Raw genomic sequence first — 18,695 nt, forward strand, 5'->3', positions numbered from 1 at the left:
TTCAGAGATTTAAAAAGGTGTTAAAAATGACTGTTTATAGAGGCTTTTTCTTGAAAGCTGCTTACTTTTAATAATACTGTTAGAGATTTTTAAAAATATTTGTTGAACTGTATGTATTTTGTGAACCGCTTAGGTTTAAGTGGGATATAAGTTTTTAAATAAAATAGTAATGACACTTACAAAGTGAAACGCACACTATTCTCTTCACAAGAGTTATATTATGGAAGCAACTGTGACTATAGGATTTAGCAATAATTGACTTGATTCCAAATATTAAAAGATCTAACTAACACCATACCCTATTTGACCACTAACAATAACTCCTCCCCTTCAGCCTCCCTCCTAGCTGAACACTTCAAGAATAAAATTACAAACACCAGAGCTACTCTCATTAGTAACCCAACCCACCTACTCAAAGTCACAATACTCCCCATAGAAAATGAATCTTGTGCTGCAGACAGATTTTGGTCCCAATTCCCTAAGATACATTGGACCGGATTCAACAAACTCTACAATAAGTACAGCCACGCATCATGTGAACTCAACCACTGCCCGCCATATCTCCTGTCATCAGCGAGCACTAAGTTCCGTACCTTACTCCTACACTGGATACAAACCATGCTCACAGATGGCATTTTCCCGAATGACCTCAGCGAAATCATCATCACCCCAATCTTAAAAGACCCAAAAGGACCAACAGATCTCTCATCCAACTACAGCCCAATAGCCTCAATACCTCTATATATCAAACTAACAGAAGGATTAGTAGCCAAATTCCTCACCAACTATCTCGAGGACCATAACTTATTCCATCCCACGTAATCCGGCTTCAGAACTAACTTCAGCACAGAGACACTACTAGGCTCTCTTATCGACACAGCAAGACAACACCTCAGCATTGGAAAAAAAAATGCTGCTCATACAGTTGGACCTGACGGCGGCATTTGACCTGGTAGACCATAACATCCTACTGCAAATCTTGGACTCAATAGGCATCTCAGATAAAGTATACTCATGGTTTGAAGGTTTCTTAAAATCCAGAACATACAAAGTAAAATCAGACAAAGAAAAATCCAAACCTTGGTCCAACCCCTGCGGCGTTCCACAAGGGTCCCCACTGTCCCCTATTCTCTTCAACCTATATACGGCCTCTCTTGGCGTTTACCTTAACAAACAAGGCCTATCCTCTTATAGCTATGCTGAGGACATCACCATCCTCATTCCTTTCGACCAACCAATGCTCTTAATGTCAGACACTCTACACAGAACTCTAGCTACAGTTAAGACTTGGATGGAAGACCACAAACTGAAACTCAACCCAGACAAAACTAAATTCATCCTCCTAGAAAATAACAAAATCCCAACCTTAACCAACTTAGAAATCAACTCTATCAACTACCCTTTGCAAACCACCCTAAAACTTCTAGGTATGACTATTGACAGAGGCTGCACCATGCAACCACAAATTAACAAAACAATACAGAAATATTTCGCAGTTATGAGAAACCTTAGACAAGTCCGAAAATTCTTCGAAAAAACACAATTTCAGCTCCTAGTACAATCTCTAATCCTAAGTATCCTAGACTATTGCAACATCCTCTACCTCCCCTGCCCTGCAATAATGATTAAACAACTACAGACAATTCAGAATACAGCTCTGAGACTCGTCTATTCATTGAAAAAACATGATCACATTACTGAGGCATTCATCAATTCTCATTGGCTTCCAATCCAGGAAAGAATACAATTTAAATTCTACTGTATACTATTTAAAACTATAAATGGAGACAGCCCAACCTACCTAAACGACCGCCTCATCCAAACCACCTCTATCAGGCATAGAAAAACACACACCCCATTCACTTACCCCCCAATCAAAGAAGTAAAACAGAAAAAACTATACAACAGACTACTGGCCACTCAGGCAGCGAAGATAGACAACCAAGTCTCCAACCTATTGACAACAACCCCAGACTACAAGATGTTCAGAAAGGAAATAAAAACTATACTCTTCAAGAAATCCCTTAATAAAGCTTAATACCATGATAAAGCTTAACCCCCCTCTTACCATCCCCTCCCTAACCCCAGATCCTACTTTTCCCTCTCTTGGAAACCTTCTCTGATCTAACGTTGTAACCCTTCTTCCATAACTCTTTTTGTAAGTTTCCAAGTTTATTAAATAATTTGATTTATCGCCTATTCAAAATTCTAGGCGATGTACAAATTGTTCAAAAATTTAGGTAACATATCATTTAAACATACAATAATTTGGGTAAAAAAAGTAAACTTATTTAAATAGATATAAATACATTTAGGTGAGATATTTCTACGTATAATAATAAAACAAAAGGGAAGTTATTTAATGGTTACATTCATTGTTAAGTTCAATAATTCAAGGGAAGTACATTAGGAAGGGAGACACTGACGATTAACGAAGAAAATTAGATTGGCAATGTAGAAGATTTTAGTCATTAAAAGCATCTGTAAATAGAAAACTTTTAAGTTTGGTCTTAAATTTTTCTAAGTTTTTTTCTTGTCTTAAATAGAGTGGGAGATCATTCCAGGACTGAGGGGCTGTTATAGAAAAGATTGTATTGCGCCTTGTGTTAATAACTTTTAATGAGGGGATAGCTAATAGATGTTGATCTTGTGATCTGAGAGATCTAGAGGTAGTATAAGGTATTAAGACTCTAAAAATAAAGGCAGGAGTTTTGAATTCTAAAGCTTTAAAGGTAAGTAAGCATTGTTTATATATAATGCGGTGTGCTACCGGAAGCCAGTGTGCCTTCTTGAGTAATGGTGAAACATGATCAAATTTTTTGGCTTTATAAATAATTTTAATGGAGGCGTTCTGAATTATTTGTAAACGCCTAAGCTCTTTTTGTGGCAAACCTATAAATAAGGTAATGGTGGAATAGAAATATGTAATGTAATGTAATTCTGTTAATTTTAACTATTGTTTTATTCTTTTATTGGTTTGTTAGTTTTTTTGTAGATTTTGTGAAGGGACTATATTGTATTTTAATAAGATTTTTATTGTACACCTCTAAATACTTATGTTAATAGCGGTAAATCAAATAATAAATCCAATCCAATATCTTCCATTCATGGGGTTCATTGCCTTTCCCCCAGTTAATTACTCTTGCCCATAATTCACATCAGGAATAATCCAGAAATTATGTCTGGGGCGTATTGTACCCTTTAACCAGGCATGTTTGTATTTGCTATCAGTCCAGAAAATATGTCATACTATTGCTATTCAAGCACCAGCAGATAGCAGTGCAGGATTCATTCACTTGGAGAAAGACTGATCTGAGTCATTTGCAGGTGATATATCTGACAACAGGTATGTAATATAAAAGGGATGGGATTAGGAATAGTCAGATCAGCTCCAATAAACTTGTCTACGTTCTTCCACCTCTTCAGCAGACACCTGCTTAGGAGCACAGATTTTCCTGTCCTATGTAACCTTTCTGCCTCTACTATACCTCTTCTTTGTGGTTTATGGTTTAATTTTATTTAATATACCGCCATTCCTTAGGCAAGAACAGAGCAGTTTACAAAATTACAATTAAAATAGAAAGAAACTCCATATTTGTCATTACGAAAAGTTCCTTGAAGAACTTTTTCATTTCAGGCCGCTAAATTAAATTCATGGCTAGGAAAAATAATGTTAGAGGCGTCCTCTTATTTAGATTTTAGAAAATTGTTAAATACGCAATTATTCGATAGGCTGGTATCTTAATGTATGGTGTTATTTTAATATGTTCTTCTTATTTTAAGCTGATGTATTAATTTGCTTGGTTTTACTATCTTATCTGTTGTATTTATATGCACTGTATGCATTGCCTTTGTTGTGAGCCGCCTAGAACTCTTCCGGTATGGCGACATATAAAAATAAAATTATTATTATTATATTCATAAAGTCAAAGGATAGCACAGTTTGGAAAAATATATGTATACATACACATATAATACTTTTAAATATTTTGCAGACAGTCTCACTAATAAACCCTCACAGCACCAGAATCGTCTAACTTGGTGGAAAAAGCTTTCTCAGAAGGAATTTCTTCAAAAGAGTTCTAAATTTCAAATAAATGGGTACAAGACGCAGTATATTTGAAAGAGTATTCCAAAGAGATGGTTAAATACAAAATAAAACTATCGCTCTAATTAATTCATAATGAACTGCATGAACAGAAGGAATTTGAAGACACTGATCGTTCAAAGAATGCAATAAGAGAAGAAAGATAAGCTGGACTATTGCAATTAATTGATTTAAAAGTTAAAATAAGAACTTTGAATTGAATACGAAAAGAAATTGGAAGCCAGTGATGCTGAGAGATTAGACTGTATTCATCCTCTGGTTTAAAGGATTTCCTTACTTTTTTACCAATTTGTGAGGCCGTACAGATTTCCTGACCTTCCACCTGTTTCTGAGGCTTTAGAAGATTTCCTTGGTGCTCTGTCTATGAGACTATAAAGGATTTTCTTGCCTTTCACCTATTAGACTGTACTAGAGTTCCTTGGTGCTCTCAGGAATTTTAGTTGTATGGGATTTCATTGCTGCTCATCTTTATTGCAGGCTGTATAGGAATTCCTTGGCTGTTTCCTATCTGTGAGGCTGTATGTGATTATCTTTCCTTTTGTCTCACTATAAGATGCATTTTGATGTCTCTTACCTGTCTATGAGACTATACAGGATTTCCTTGCCTGTGCAGTTCTCAGAGATCAGTACCAAGTAGCGAGGAGTGATGTAAGCTTCATGCAGTGCCATGATACGCTCATGATGTAGTGATTTCAAAATTTCATATTCCTGCAGTACACATAATTTGTTTTCTTTTTCATATGGAATGATTTTTGCCATGAAATGTTTCCCTGTTGCATTCTCCTTGCACTCTCGAATCACACCAAATCTGCCCCTAGGATAAGAACACATACATAAAGTATAAGCATATTTCTATATACAGGAGGCATCATGATACATGTGACATGCTCCTCTATGGAGCTGGATGAGTTCATTCATCCCTCTGTGCATTAGCCATGCATTGGTAGTGCTAATGTAAGGAAAAAAATAAACAGGAAAAAACATTTTCCTAGTATCATTAAGATGACTGAAGAAATTTCTGAACCAACTCAACACAACTATCCAGTGGCATAGAACTGTGAGACTTTGGCTTCCATATATTCAACACTGTCTCTGCTGCAATCCCTTAGTGTAAGTTCAGAAGTGAGGTGTCATGGTGGGTTATTAGAAAACAAGCAGCTGCTAATGTAGACCCTCAGACAGATTTTATTCAGGTGTAGATTTTAGAACCTACTTTAGATAAGTGCCTTATTTGCATAAGCCCCAACTTAGGGCTAGATTCACTAAGCAAACCGATCGTGTACCGATTGGTTTGTGATCCCTTTGCGACCAGATTTCCCTCCGGCCCCGATTCACTAACCTCTCCTGTGATCCGCTTTCAATCCATGCATGCAAATGAGGGGAAACGCATGCAAAGTAGACAGGGACATGATTCACCAAAGAAATTTTTGAAACCGACTGGGCTGGCCAATCAACCCAAGAAGCGACTGTTGGGGACCAGTCGCAAACATCTTTCCAACTCTCCAGCTCCATTGAAGCCCTGCTCTCTGCATGTCCTGCTCTCTGCTGCCCCGAATCTCTCCTGCCTGCTGCCCCGATACTCTTCCCCAGATCTTTCCTGTCTGCTCTGCCCCGAATCGCCGCCCTGCTCTTCCCCGATCTCTCTTGCCTGCTCTCTCCCAAATCACTGCCCTGCTCGTCCCCGGATCTCTCCTGCCCTTCCCCGTACTGCGAGCCTGTGGTTTTAACCCACAGGTTTAAAGTGGGTTAAAACTACAGGCTCGCTGGGCTACAAAAAAGTAAAAGTTAAAAAAAAAACTCTTGGCTCAGAGGGGTCTTAGACGCATGCGCAGACCATCTACAAGTTTCAAGCTTATTTGACATTTTTTATAACGCCTAATCAAACCTTCTAGGCGGTGTACAAAAATGTTAAAACCATCTAATAACTAAAATACAGTTTAAAAACACACAACAGCACTAGGGAAAATACTAACTTTTAAAAGACTTTAAAAAAAAAATTTACAAACAGAGACAAAAGGGAAAGAAGGGCTGTTTGTAAATATGTAAAGAGAAAGAAAACATGTAAGGGAAAAAAACAATAGGGAAGGGAGCAGGTAGTAAGAATCCTTCTAGCAAGCAAAGAAGATGGTCTGCGCATGCGTCAGGATCACTCTTCTGCGATTCATGTGGTTGATTGGGGGCGTGCCTCCGATTGGCCTAATTAGCATAAGGATGCGTTGTGAATAGGGAACCCGGACACGGATCAGACACGGACCAGCAAGGTAAGGTGGGCTTAGTGAATCTAGCCCTTGGAAATGAGAAACATCACAAATGGTAACTGTGGGAATAAAACCACACTGTAGTATTTTGAAAGAAACACATCAGTGAGAGTGAATGTGTGAGTGAAACCAACCAGGGACGTGCTTGAGGGAGTTTTATGGGTGAGTGATACAGAACAGATAGGGAACTGTGGGAGTGTTATGGATAGGGTTACCATATTTGAAGAAGTAGAAACCCAGACGCATGGCTCCACCCCATTTCAGCCCTACCCGCCCCCAGTACTTTAAAAAAATTTTGGCAGCAGGGATGCCCACGCCCTCCTGTTGCCAGAAAACCCCCAACAATCCTTTATGGGCTTCCCCAACCTTTAAATTGAAGGACAGCAGGGGGGATGCCCACTCCTGTCGGAGATCACTGAGGTCTCTCAACCCCTGACAACCTCACGCCTCCCCCATACCTTTTAAGTTGAAGGACAGCAGGAGGGATGCCCTCCCACTTTAGCTGGCAGGCCCGCCTCTTCCAAATTGTGGGCCTTCACTTCCCAATGAATCCTAGGATAGGAAGGGGCCTTAAGTGCCTGAGCCAATCAGGGCCTTAGACCCCTCCTAGTGTATTCGAGGATGCACCAGGAAGGGGAAGGCCCGCTATTTGGAAGAGGCGGTTATCCTGTTCTTCAACTTAAAGGGGACACAGGGGGACAGGAGGTTGTCGGGAGACCTCGGTGTCCTGCTGACAGGAGTGGGCATCCCCCCTGCTGTCCTTCAATTTAAAGGTTGGGGAGGCCCATAAGGGGTTGTTGGGGGTTTTCTGGCAGCAGGAGGGCGTGGGCATCCCTGCTGCCAAAATTTTTTTAAAGTACTGGGGGCAGGGCAGGGCTGAAATGGGGTGGAGCCATGCGTCTGGGTTTCTACTTCTTCAAATATGGTAACCCTATTCATAACACTCCCGGTGGGAGTGAGCATCCCTCCTGTCCTTCAACTTAAAGGTATGGAGGGGTGAGGGGTTGTCAGAGGGCAGGGGACCCCAGCAGCAGGAGGGAGTGGGTATTTCTCCTGTCAAGGCATAGGAGTGTGTGTATGGGGGGTCTAGATGGGTTCGGGCAGCAGCGACTGAGGCAGGAGGGAGTGGGTGTTGGGGGGCCAGGCAACAGCAGGTGAAGGGGTTGTCGGCAGGAGGAGGACTTGTGGTGCTCTTCCTGCCGGTCAATCAGCTGACTTGGAAGGACTCAGGGAGACCTGTAGCTCAATCCATCAGGGCAGAGAGAGCAGCCTTGACAGGAGGGAGGAGCTGCTGTACCTAGTGATTACTCTTCTGAGCAAATGCCAGGCACAGTTCCTCCATCCCCCCCCCTCCCTTTTACTGGTAATTCTCCGCACAAATCGCGTGCATTTTTTACTGAGAAGCACCAGTAAAAAGAAATCCCACTATGGCCACTACATCGACTCACTGGATTTTACTGGTGAGTTTTGAGAATACAGCCCTGAGTTAGAATGCCTCCTAATCCAGCTGGGAGACAAGGAACCAATGTGGCTACAGAGCACCTCACAACAATACATCATCTGTGCAAGAGCTGCTCAATCTGGTGACTGAGTTAACCCTGAGCTACACTAGGTTACGAATCATGGGAGACTTAACCTACACATCAAAACTCCAGACACCACCACTGTGGTCTTCCTTGTTATGATGGCAGTACTAGGATTCAGTCAACCCATAAAAAGGACCATATGGTATACTTGGTGTTCTGCAAAGAGGTCGACATCTACAAACATAAGGTTGGTGACATTGAGATAACATCCCTATCATGGACTGATCATTTTCTAATCAAAATTTATATTAAAAACTAACCAAAGGAAATTTGGGACATGAGAAATCTGACAGCTAATGACTCTTAGAGGCTTTGTCATACTCTCATTTGGATAAAAAGATAACAGTGTAAGAACAGGTTGATATCTTGAATGCATGCTTAGCAATGACATTAGAAAAAAATGGCCCCTCTAAAGAAGATCCTGTGCTCTACACACAAATGTTCCCCGTAGTTCTTCCCAGAACAAAGGACCTCAATGAACAGAGACTTGTCTTTGTTGACCCAACATAAGCCGTGTATCAACACACAATGCCTGCATCAGGATTCGGCCAATGAGCAAAATGCAATTACCAAACCTTGGGGGATCAGAATCAGCTCTTAAGCTAGAGTGCAGAAAGCAATCTCAGCTATATAAACTACAAAATATCACAGAAAGAGAAAGATGGGCAAAAACATCTGGAAAAGTTAAGAGAGGCTGATTGAGTAGTCAGGAAAGCAAAGATGCAAATGGAAGAAATAGCTGACATGGTAAAATGAGGGACAAGACTTTTTTTAAAGATATATTAGTGATAGGAAGAAGTGCAAAAGTGGCATTCTGAGACTCAAAGGTGAAAGGGAGCTGATAAAGATAAAGCTGAATAGCTTAACAAATATGTCTGTTCTGTGTTCACAGCTGAAGTGTCAACAGTGGGACCACAGAAAACAAAATGCAAATAGTGATGGAGGTGTGGAAGACCCTGATTGATTTTGAAAGAATTGTGTTTATGAGGAGCTAGCTAAACTAAAGATGGGGCCAGATGGTGTACATCAGAAAGTACCAAAGTAGCTTAGGGAAGTTCTGGTGGCTCTGCTGGCTGACCTTTTCAATGCTTCTCTAGAGTCAGGAGTGGTACGGGAGGACTGGAGAAGGGCGGATGTGATTCCTCTTCACAAAAGTGGAAGTAAGGAAGAGCTAGGGAACTACAGGCCAGTAGAATCACTGGAGATTAATGATATGCAATTTTCCTGCAGGTTTTCTGCTATTTTTAGTGGACTAATATGGTGTATTGAAAGTACCGTATTTTTTGCTCTATAAGACGCACCGGACCATAAGACGCACCCACCTGTAGAGGAGGAAAAACCAAGAAAAAAAATATTTGGGGTCAGATGGGGTTTTTTTCTTGGTTTTTCTTCCTCTACTTGTAGGTTCGTCTGGTGCTGGGAAGCCCAATGCCCGCAGACCCCCGGGTACCTTTTTTAACTGGTGTGGTCAGTGCTGGACAGCTGCCTTTCTCTCTGCAGAGCGGCGCATAAGGCAGCTTTGTGCTTCCTGCCTGGCCCCGCTCCGCGATTGGCTTGGCTTCAGTTCTCGCGGATGATACCAAAATCTGCAATACCATACAGTTTCTTATATCCTGCAAAATTTCAGCAAGGATTCATTATGGTTTAGAATAAGATTTCAAGATCTATCTTTACATTTTTGAGATTCAAAGAACATTAGTGGGCACAGATCATGAAGAACACAAGGAAAAGATATGTCTTTAACATTTTCCTGAAATTGTATTAAGAGTGGAGTTGACACAAGTATAATGGTAGGCTGTTCCATATTTTGGGCACCTGGAATTCGAAAGGACTTAAATTGAATCACACCTTTAGCCTATGCTATGGTGGATCCACCTCCACTGCCATCCCGTTGTCGGTCGGTGTACCTTGGGGCTCTGCCTTGGGACCACTTCTTTTTTTCATCTACACTTCTTCCCTTGGTACTCTAATCTCCTCTCATGGTTTTCAGTATCACCTCTATGCCAACAACTCGCAGATGTATCTCTCTACACCTGAAATCTTGACAGACATTCAGTCCAAGTTTCAACCTGCTTGTCTGACATCGCTACCTGGATGGCTTACCACCATCTAAAATTAAACATGACCAAGACTGAGCTCCTTATCTTTCCACCTAAACCTGTGTTTCCTCTTCTCTCGTTCTCTATTTCTGTAAAAACACCCTCATCCTCCCTATCTAATTGGCTCATAATCTTGGGGTAGTATTTGACTCATCTCTCTCCTTCAATTCACATATCCAAAAGACTGCCAAAACCTGTCATTTCTCTCTCTACAGTATCGCTAAAATAAGAACATAAGAATTGCTGCTGCTGGGTCAGACCAGTGGTCCATTGTGCCCAGCAGTCCACTCACGCGGCGGCTCTTGGGTCAAAAACCAATGTCCTAACTGCATACATTCTGGTTCAGCAGGAACTTGTCTAACTTTGTCTTGAATCCCTGGAGGGTATTTTCCCCTATAACAGCCTCTGGAAGAGCGTTCCAGTTTTCCACCTTACGTTTGTATGGAATCTATCCCCTTTTAACTTTAGAGAGTGCCCTCTCGTTCTCCCTACCTTGGAGAGGGTGAAGAGCTTGTCTTTATCTACTAAGTCTATTCCCTTCATTATCTTGAATGTTTCGATCATGTCCCCTCTCAGTCTCCTCTTTTCAAGGGAGAAGAGGCCCAGTTTCTCTAATCTCTCAATGTACGGCAACTCCTCCAGCCCCTTTCCTTTCTGAGCACTCTACCAAGACCCTCATCCATACCCTCATCATATCTTGCATGGCCTTCCTTTAAACTATCACTCTCCCCTTCAAGCTGTTCAGAATTCTATTGTAATGACGCTATGCCCACATTCTCCTCAAGTCACTTCGTTGGCTCCCTATCCATTTCCACTTACAATTCAAACTCATCTTTCTTACTGACCTACAAGTGTATTTGCTCCGCAGCATCTCAGTATCTGTTCTCTCTCATCTCTCCCCAAACCCCCTCCCACCCCCAGGCACTCTGTTCATCGGATAATTCTCACTTATTTGTACCCTTCTTCTCTATAGCCAACTCCAAACTTCATCCCTTTTAACTTGCAGTACCATGCCTGGAACAAACTGCCTGACTCGATACATCAGGCTCTGATTTTGGCAGTACAGACTCAAAGCTCACTTCTCTGAAGATGCTTGCTTTCTTTTTTTGTATAATTTATATTCCGCATATCCTACAATTCTATGTGGATTACAAATTATTCAGGTACTCAAGCATTTTTCCCTAACTGTCCCGGCGAGCTCCCACTCTATCTAATGTACCTGGGGCAATGGGGATTAAGTGACTTGCCCAGGGTCACAAGGAGCAGTGCAGGATTCAAACCCGCAGTGTTCTCCCCAGGACCTTTCAGCCGGGCGCTCCGCCCAGCTAATTTAGATGAGCGCCCGGCTGTAATCTCGATCGCAATCCTGCTGCTGCTGCCGCCTTCTGCTCAACATTTTAAAAAAACCCTTCTCACCGGCTTGGAGATTTACCGGGCTGACTCGGCACAGCCTGAATCGCAGGAACCTGACTTTTTTTTTTTTTTAGTTTTTAACGCCAGCAAGCGACTTGAACCCATGCTCCGGGGCTCTAACATGTGCATGCCGCTTATCTCCGAAACCGGAAGTCACGTCCCGAGGGGGGAAGAGAAGGGAAATCGGGCATGCACACGCCCCGGAGCATGGGTTCGCTATCGGAGACAGGTCAGCTTACAACTTGCTCTTGCTTGCTTCGGGCTTTCCTCACTGCCGGGTCCTGCCTACTTTCTGTTTCCATGAAGGCAGGACCCGGCAACGAGGAAGGCCCGAAGCAAGCAAGAGCAGCGAGTTGTAAGCTTCCCTCCGTTGCTGACTTATGGAAGATAGGTCAGCGATGGAAGGAAGCTTACAACTTGCCTTAGTCCAGCCCTACACAACATGCGGCCAAAAACGGATTTCACTGCCGATATGGCTCTCACTCCGCTCTCCTTTGAAGATCAGCTCAGGAGGCAAGATTTAGCCCGAGATCAGACAAACATTAAAGGGCATTTGAAGGCATCTGAGAAGATTGAAGAGAACATGTCCTGTTTTTCTATGCCTAAAAATACCACCTTGTCTAATGTAATCTCTGATCAGATCCTTAAGAGTGATGCAACTATGTATGCTGGACAGTCTCCTCCATTAAACAGAACTTTAAAGCCTGCAGCCATACAGAACCAGATGGTCAAAGGGCTCCGAAGTGTAGTATTGCCAAGGGATCTGTCTAACAAGTTTCTGCTGCTGGCAGATGTAAACACAGCACAAGAAATAGAGACTTGTGGCATTCTGTGTGGAAAGCTGATGCATAATGAATTTACTATTACCCATGTAATAGTGCCAAAGCAGTCTGCTGGACCAGACTACAGTACAGTGATATGGAGAATGTGGAAGAATTATTCAGTGTTCAAGATCAACATGATCACCTCACAGAAGAAAGACGGAGAGAAAGAGAGAGGCCTGGACCAAAGGGGAAAGACAGGAGGCAGATACTGGAGAGGGGGGGGGGGGGAGAAGGGAAGGAGACAGAGATGTCAGACCATGGGGTGGAGTGGGAAGGAAGGAAAGAAGAGAGAGATGCCAGAGCATAGGGGAGGGGTGGAGACAAAAAATGGAGAGGGGTTGAAGCTGAAATAAATCATGTACAAAGGAGAGAAAGGGCACAGGATATAGAGTTTATTGAAGGGACATAAAAAGAGGGAAGATGCCATATGGAACAGAGAGAGGGCAGACACTGGATGGAAAAGGCAGAAAGGGTGGACAGTGGATGCAAGGGGCAGAGATAGGGTGGACAGTAGATGGAAGGGGTAGAGAGAGGGTAGAGGCTGGGTGGAAGGGGCAAAGAGAGAGGACAGATGTTACATGGAAGGGAGCGAGGACAAATGCTGAATAGAAAGAAGAGAGTGAAGAGAAGATGACTAAAGCAGAAATGACAAAAGGTAGAAAAAAAATATTTTTGTTGCTTTAGGTAGAATCAAGTAGTATTGTAACTGTATTGATTAAAATTTATCAATAGGAAATGGAAATAAGGCAATTTTGGGGGGGAATAAACACTTTCCTCAGGTCAGGACAGGATACCATAACAGCTGTATACTGTACTGTCTTGAAGAAAGATTTGGCCTCTGAAAGCTAATTGAAAAATGGATTAGTCCAATAAAATTGAATTTTCATATTTCTCATTATTTTATTTCTATTTGTTAATTTGTAAAGTGGTGACTGTTATGTAGAAGTGTTTTTTCAAATTTACATTTACTGTCTTTATATTTTGCACAGTATTAGGGGACATGTATCACTGTTTCTGTGGTGTTGCATTGTATGCAGATTCTGGTTTCTTGGTTCAGTTTAACTTTTGTCTACATATTTCTATTTTTAGTTTGTGAATATTCCATATTGGGCAAGGGTGTATCTGTGTTCTGTGTGTATGAAAAGGACATGGCTTTCTGTTAGCATCGACTACAGGATCAATTGACTGTGTAGGATCTGGTTTGTTTAGTTTTACAATGCGTGTGTTGGTGTTCTAATGCTCACTGCAGTGTTTAAAATGCTGCCTTTTCCTAGATGCACCCTTATTGTGTGACTCATGGATTATTACTAAAAATATCTTTTTTTATATAGAGGAGGGGGTTGTTAAAAAAATGATTAGCACTGGCTGTCATATATACTAGGTACACCACTGGATTTAATGACCCTATTCTAACTTTACTGTTGACGTAGGTGTTGTCCCCCCCCCCCCCCCAACACACAGACACACACATTATAAAGAATTAAATTAAAGTTGTATTATCATCAAGCAGCTTTCAAATGACATTATAAGCAAATAAAAATAAAATATTTTTAATACATTGCTAATTATTACCTGCATCTTTACCTATACTGTTTTGCCCTAGCTCTTACTTTGCCCTACAGCAAAATAAAAAAGAAGCAGATAAAGATCAATCACACAGGTGTCCTTTAAGGCTCAGTAACACCTCTCCATAAATTATGTGGAAGAAGTCTGGAAGTGGGGATAGCATCTATTTCATATCCTCAGTGAGACCTCAGGAAGGAACCTAGTGATCAAAACATTATTAGAGGTGTTGTACAGCCATTTATTGTATGACTGGATGAGCTATATTTATCTTTTTTTTTAAGTTGTTTAAATTCATGCAGAAATAAATGGTTAGATTGAACCTAATGACTTCATTAACTCATTTCCCTTTTTTAAACTTCTATACTGTTTGAAAGAGGGTGAATATCTAATTATTCACTTCTAGAATTGGATACTTCTTAAATTTAGTAAAAATATTCTGGCACAAGTGACAAACCTTAAAAAAGGAAGTCATATCGAGCATTGGAAAATAATAATAATTAACTAATAAAAATAGTATACATTTAATTTTCCCCACTACCAAATTTCCCCGCCCCGCCCCACCCGGCTACTTTTTCATGCCACCCAGCTGGAAAAAATTTCTGGGGAGAACACTGAACCCATAACCTTAGTAGTAACACAATCTGGTTTAAGGACTGACTCTGATCCCTGAGATTTGAGAGATGCATTTTGCCATTGGCTGACCCTTGATGCAAGTGTTGTATGCTGAAATATGGCCTGTTCATTGAGGTCCTTTGTTCTTTTTTGCTATATTACATTTGGTGTGCTCTGTCCCTCTCTGTTCTGGTCAAAACTTATAGAACAGACAGTGCATTCAACTCAGTGACTAGCTAAATGAAAGTAATTGGATAGGCCCATGTTAAACTGACGTCAGACATAGGTATGGAACAGATACTGTTCTTGTGTTCCTTTTTGATGGTCAGCACAGAAACTGACATGATCTGCCTCGCTACTAGTGTTTATTAATACTCATTATTTCTATAGCACTACCAGACATACTCAGCACTGTACAGTCACAAAGAAGAAGAAAACAGTGTTTCTAGACTTCTCAGCAGTCTTCGACACAGTGGATCATAATATGCTTACAATGCTGGCAGAAGCAGGTATCAGGGGCACAGCATTTATATAGTACAAATCCTGTTTGTCAGATAGACAACAATCAGTTCTGTTTAGCAACAACACATAATTACCTTGGGCACTGAACTGTGGGATACCAGGGGGGTCCATACTGTCTCCCATTTTATTTAACATCTATTTTAAGCCTCTGAGCTGCTCTGGTGGATGGACACAAAATTTTGTATCTATGTACATGATGTACAACTACTCATATCCACTGAACAGTATCTATCCACAGATTTGAGTAAACTGCTTGCCTAACCACAACTTAGGAATGAGCAAAAAACAATAAATTCAGCCTAACACAAGTGGATAAATAACTGACTTCAAAATACCTTTTAATAAGTATGAACTCTACTACTACTATTATTTCTACTAGACGTACACAGTTCTGTACAGGGTCATGAAGGAGAAGTCCCTGTTCGAATGAGCTCACAATCTAATCAATCAAGACAGATAGGATGCCAGGGCAGGGGTTACAGTTAGCAGGGGATGATTAAACTGCTAGCTAAGGTGGTGAGCATAGGGGAGAGGGTTATGAGTTGAAGGCAATCTTGAAAAGGTGGGTTTTCAACCTACTTTTGAACAAGGGAAGGTGTGTGATCAAGGGCCCAGGTAGTCTATTTCAGGCTTACAGGGCAGCAAAGTGGTTCATAGTTATTGGTGCGCAGGACTTAGGTGTGCCGACATTGTAGCGCAGACAATTTGGCGCAAGACCCAAGCGTGCCACCTAAAAACTTACTTTTAAAGAGCTCCGACGCGGGGTGTGAGTGGGTAATCCCCCAGTTTACTTCATACTCTTCGTGCTGCCGTTGAGGGGGGATTGGGGGGTTGGAACCCTCCATTATAGAGTAAACTTTTTCCTGATGGAGCTCTTTAAAAGTAAGTTTTTAGGCGGCACACTTGGGTCTTGTGCTGAATTGTCTGCGCTGCAATGTTGGCACGTCGAAGTCTCGCGCGCTTTTGTCCCGTCACCCAGCAAAGTGTAAGGAACAAAATCTTGAATTGGCAGTGGAGGAAAAGTGTACAAGTCAGGAATCTTGGGATACCTCAAGACTTATCACTCACTCGGATCCCGCATATTCAAACATCCTTTAAAAATGTCTGAACTCAATCTGTTGAAAAGACAAGTCTGACAACAGTAGTCCATGCCATGATAATGTCACAACTAGACTATTATAATGCCCTGTACTCTGGTAAAATCAAAGAGAGTTTGCATCAGCTCCAACTAATTCAGAATGCTCAGCATGACTGATAGAAGGATGCAAGTTATTTGACCACATCATATTCTTCCTGCAAAAACTACCCTGGCTACCAGTACCTTACAGGGCTGAATTTAAAGATTTGATTTTCAAGTTCCTCAGACAAAATGGGCCAGAGTAGATAGACTTGACACCTCTAAGCTCTTCTCAAGGAGCATCACTATCTGTACCGTCATCAAAAGAAGTTGTACAATGCGATGCCCACCAGGGAGCCTTCTCAAGAGCAGCCCACATGCTTTGGAACTTACTCCCAGAGGTGCTATGTCTAACATCTACTTCAGGAAGCAGGTGAAAGCCTGGCTTTTCTCCCAAGATTTTAATACATAGGGTGACCTGGACTAGATTAGTTCCTTATATCTTTAACTATAGAAAGAACTTGTCTTGAGTTTAGCCACCCATTTATTTATCCCAATTAACTCTGTACTGCCCTTGTTCCCATTTATATATATATACACCTGGCTCCTTGGCTGCACGGTAAATTGTATTGTAGGAACAGCATTAGCATCATAACGCTCTTATTTGAATGTACAGGTCATTGGTAAGGCCCATCTTGGAGTATTGTGTTCAGTTTTGGAGACCGTATCTGGCGAAGGACGTAAGAAGACTTGAAGCGGTCCAGAGGAGGACGACGAAAATGATAGGAGGCTTGCGCCAGGAGACATATGAGGAGAGACTGGAAGCCCTGAATATGTATATCCTAGAGGAAAAGAGAGACAGGGGAGATATGATTCAGACGTTCAAATACTTGAAGGGTATTAACGTAGAACAAAATCTTTTCCAGAGAAAGGAAAATGGTAAAACCAGAGGACATAATTTGAGGTTGAGGGGTGGTAAATACAAAGGCAATATTAGGAAATTCTACTTTACGGTGAGGGTGATGGATGCCTGGAATACGCTCCCGAGAGAGGTGGTGGAGAGTAAAACTGTGACTGAGTTCAAAGAAGCGTGGGATGAACACAGAGGATCTAGAATCAGAAAATAATATTAAAAATTGAACTAAGGCCAGTACTAGGCAGACTTGCACGGTCTGTGTCTGTATATGGCCGTTTGGTGGAGGATGGGCTGGGGAGGGCTTCAATGATTGGGAGGGTGTAGATGGGCTGGAGTAAGATTTAAAAGAGATTTTGGAAGTTGGAACCCAAGCACAGTACCGGATAGAGCTTTGGATTCTTGCCCAGAAATAGCTAAGAAAAAATTAAAAAAATTTAAATTGAATCAGGTTGGATAGACTGGATGGACCATTTGGGTCTTTATCTGCCGTCATTTACTATGTTCTATGTTACCATGTTTCTAATGTGTGCTTATTAGGTGTTTAGTATTATTCTGGCATCTTATTATATCTGTGTTATTTGAATGTTTTTCCATGCTGTCTAATGATATTTTTATTGTACTGACACTTATCATATATTTGTTATATGTGTAATTGTTTTATACTGTTTCATGGTAGTCCTATTATTAGGTTCCAATTTGTTGTTTCCAAGGTTATCTCATTGATTGTTTTATATGTTTATAGTTGGTCATTTTATTATTGTTATGCTGTTAACAAAACTGGAAGTTTTTATGAATGTGAGGGAGTCAGGGATTCTCCCTCATTGAGACTGCAGTTGTACCACGGGGCAGCAGGAGGCACTAACCCAAGAGGAGATGAACTACAGGTTCCAGGAAACACTGGGCTCAGCAACCGTGTTGAGTCACAAGGTCGGTCCTCAGCCAGGAAACTGAATATATGCTGTAACATGAGATCAGTTAGGAGAGGTTCCCGTAGGAGAGAGGTCCCAGGGAGGAGAGCTCCACAGAGAAACCTTTCCTAGTTGTGGGTTGGAAGGGAGCCCTGGAAGAGAAAGGAAAGTGTCTGAGAGTGCCAAGGTGAGTTTCCAGAGAGAATGTGAGAGAGAGAGACTGACAGGATGAAAAGCCTGCTATTTGGATTGAAGACTTGGATGTTAAAGGTGTTGGCTAAGGTAAGCCCAACTTATACTGAGGACTGTGGAATATGTTCATGGGTCTGACTGGGGACTGTTTATTTGAATAGAGAAACTGCTTCCACTGAACTTGTGAGGGAACAGGTTCAGAAGAGTGAATAAATAAAAGCCTTTTCCTATACCTTCCACGAGTGTATAAACTGTATGTGCACAGCGTCCAGGAAAACCCGGACTGGAATATCACAATTATTCTCTTCATAAAGGCAGTTAATACATCTTAATAGGATCCAAGATGGTGCTTAACTGAGGAGCTTGTTCTGTCCGATTCCCTGAAGTCTGAGCCTATCGGTTCTCTCTTACCAGTATTATGGGCAAGAGGAAGGGAACAACGAAAGCTTGAGTTCCGGCGGCCAGCCAGATGCTGCCAATGAGACAACCCATTTTGGAGGCTTTTCGGACATCGGTTGGACCCATGGCGTCTGTCTCTTACGCTCAAGCGCTGCAAACTCAGGCAAACAGTGGC

The 18,695-nt window shown here is 41.6% G+C and overlaps 1 protein-coding gene across 4 annotated transcripts in view; it reads right to left on the bottom strand.

Annotated features, from left to right (window-relative positions):
* SPEG (striated muscle enriched protein kinase) overlaps positions 1–18,695 on the bottom strand; it is a 543,710-nt gene that overhangs the window by 57,481 nt on the left and 467,534 nt on the right. For all 4 annotated transcript variants that reach the window (XM_033947131.1, XM_033947130.1, XM_033947129.1 and 1 more), the window contains one exon: positions 4,683–4,922. In XM_033947131.1, the coding sequence (XP_033803022.1) occupies positions 4,683–4,922 (240 nt within the window). The remainder of the gene's footprint in view (positions 1–4,682; positions 4,923–18,695) is intronic.

The sequence above is a fragment of the Geotrypetes seraphini genome, chromosome 5 (assembly GCF_902459505.1).
Source record: "Geotrypetes seraphini chromosome 5, aGeoSer1.1, whole genome shotgun sequence".
NCBI classification, from domain to species: domain Eukaryota; kingdom Metazoa; phylum Chordata; class Amphibia; order Gymnophiona; family Dermophiidae; genus Geotrypetes; species Geotrypetes seraphini.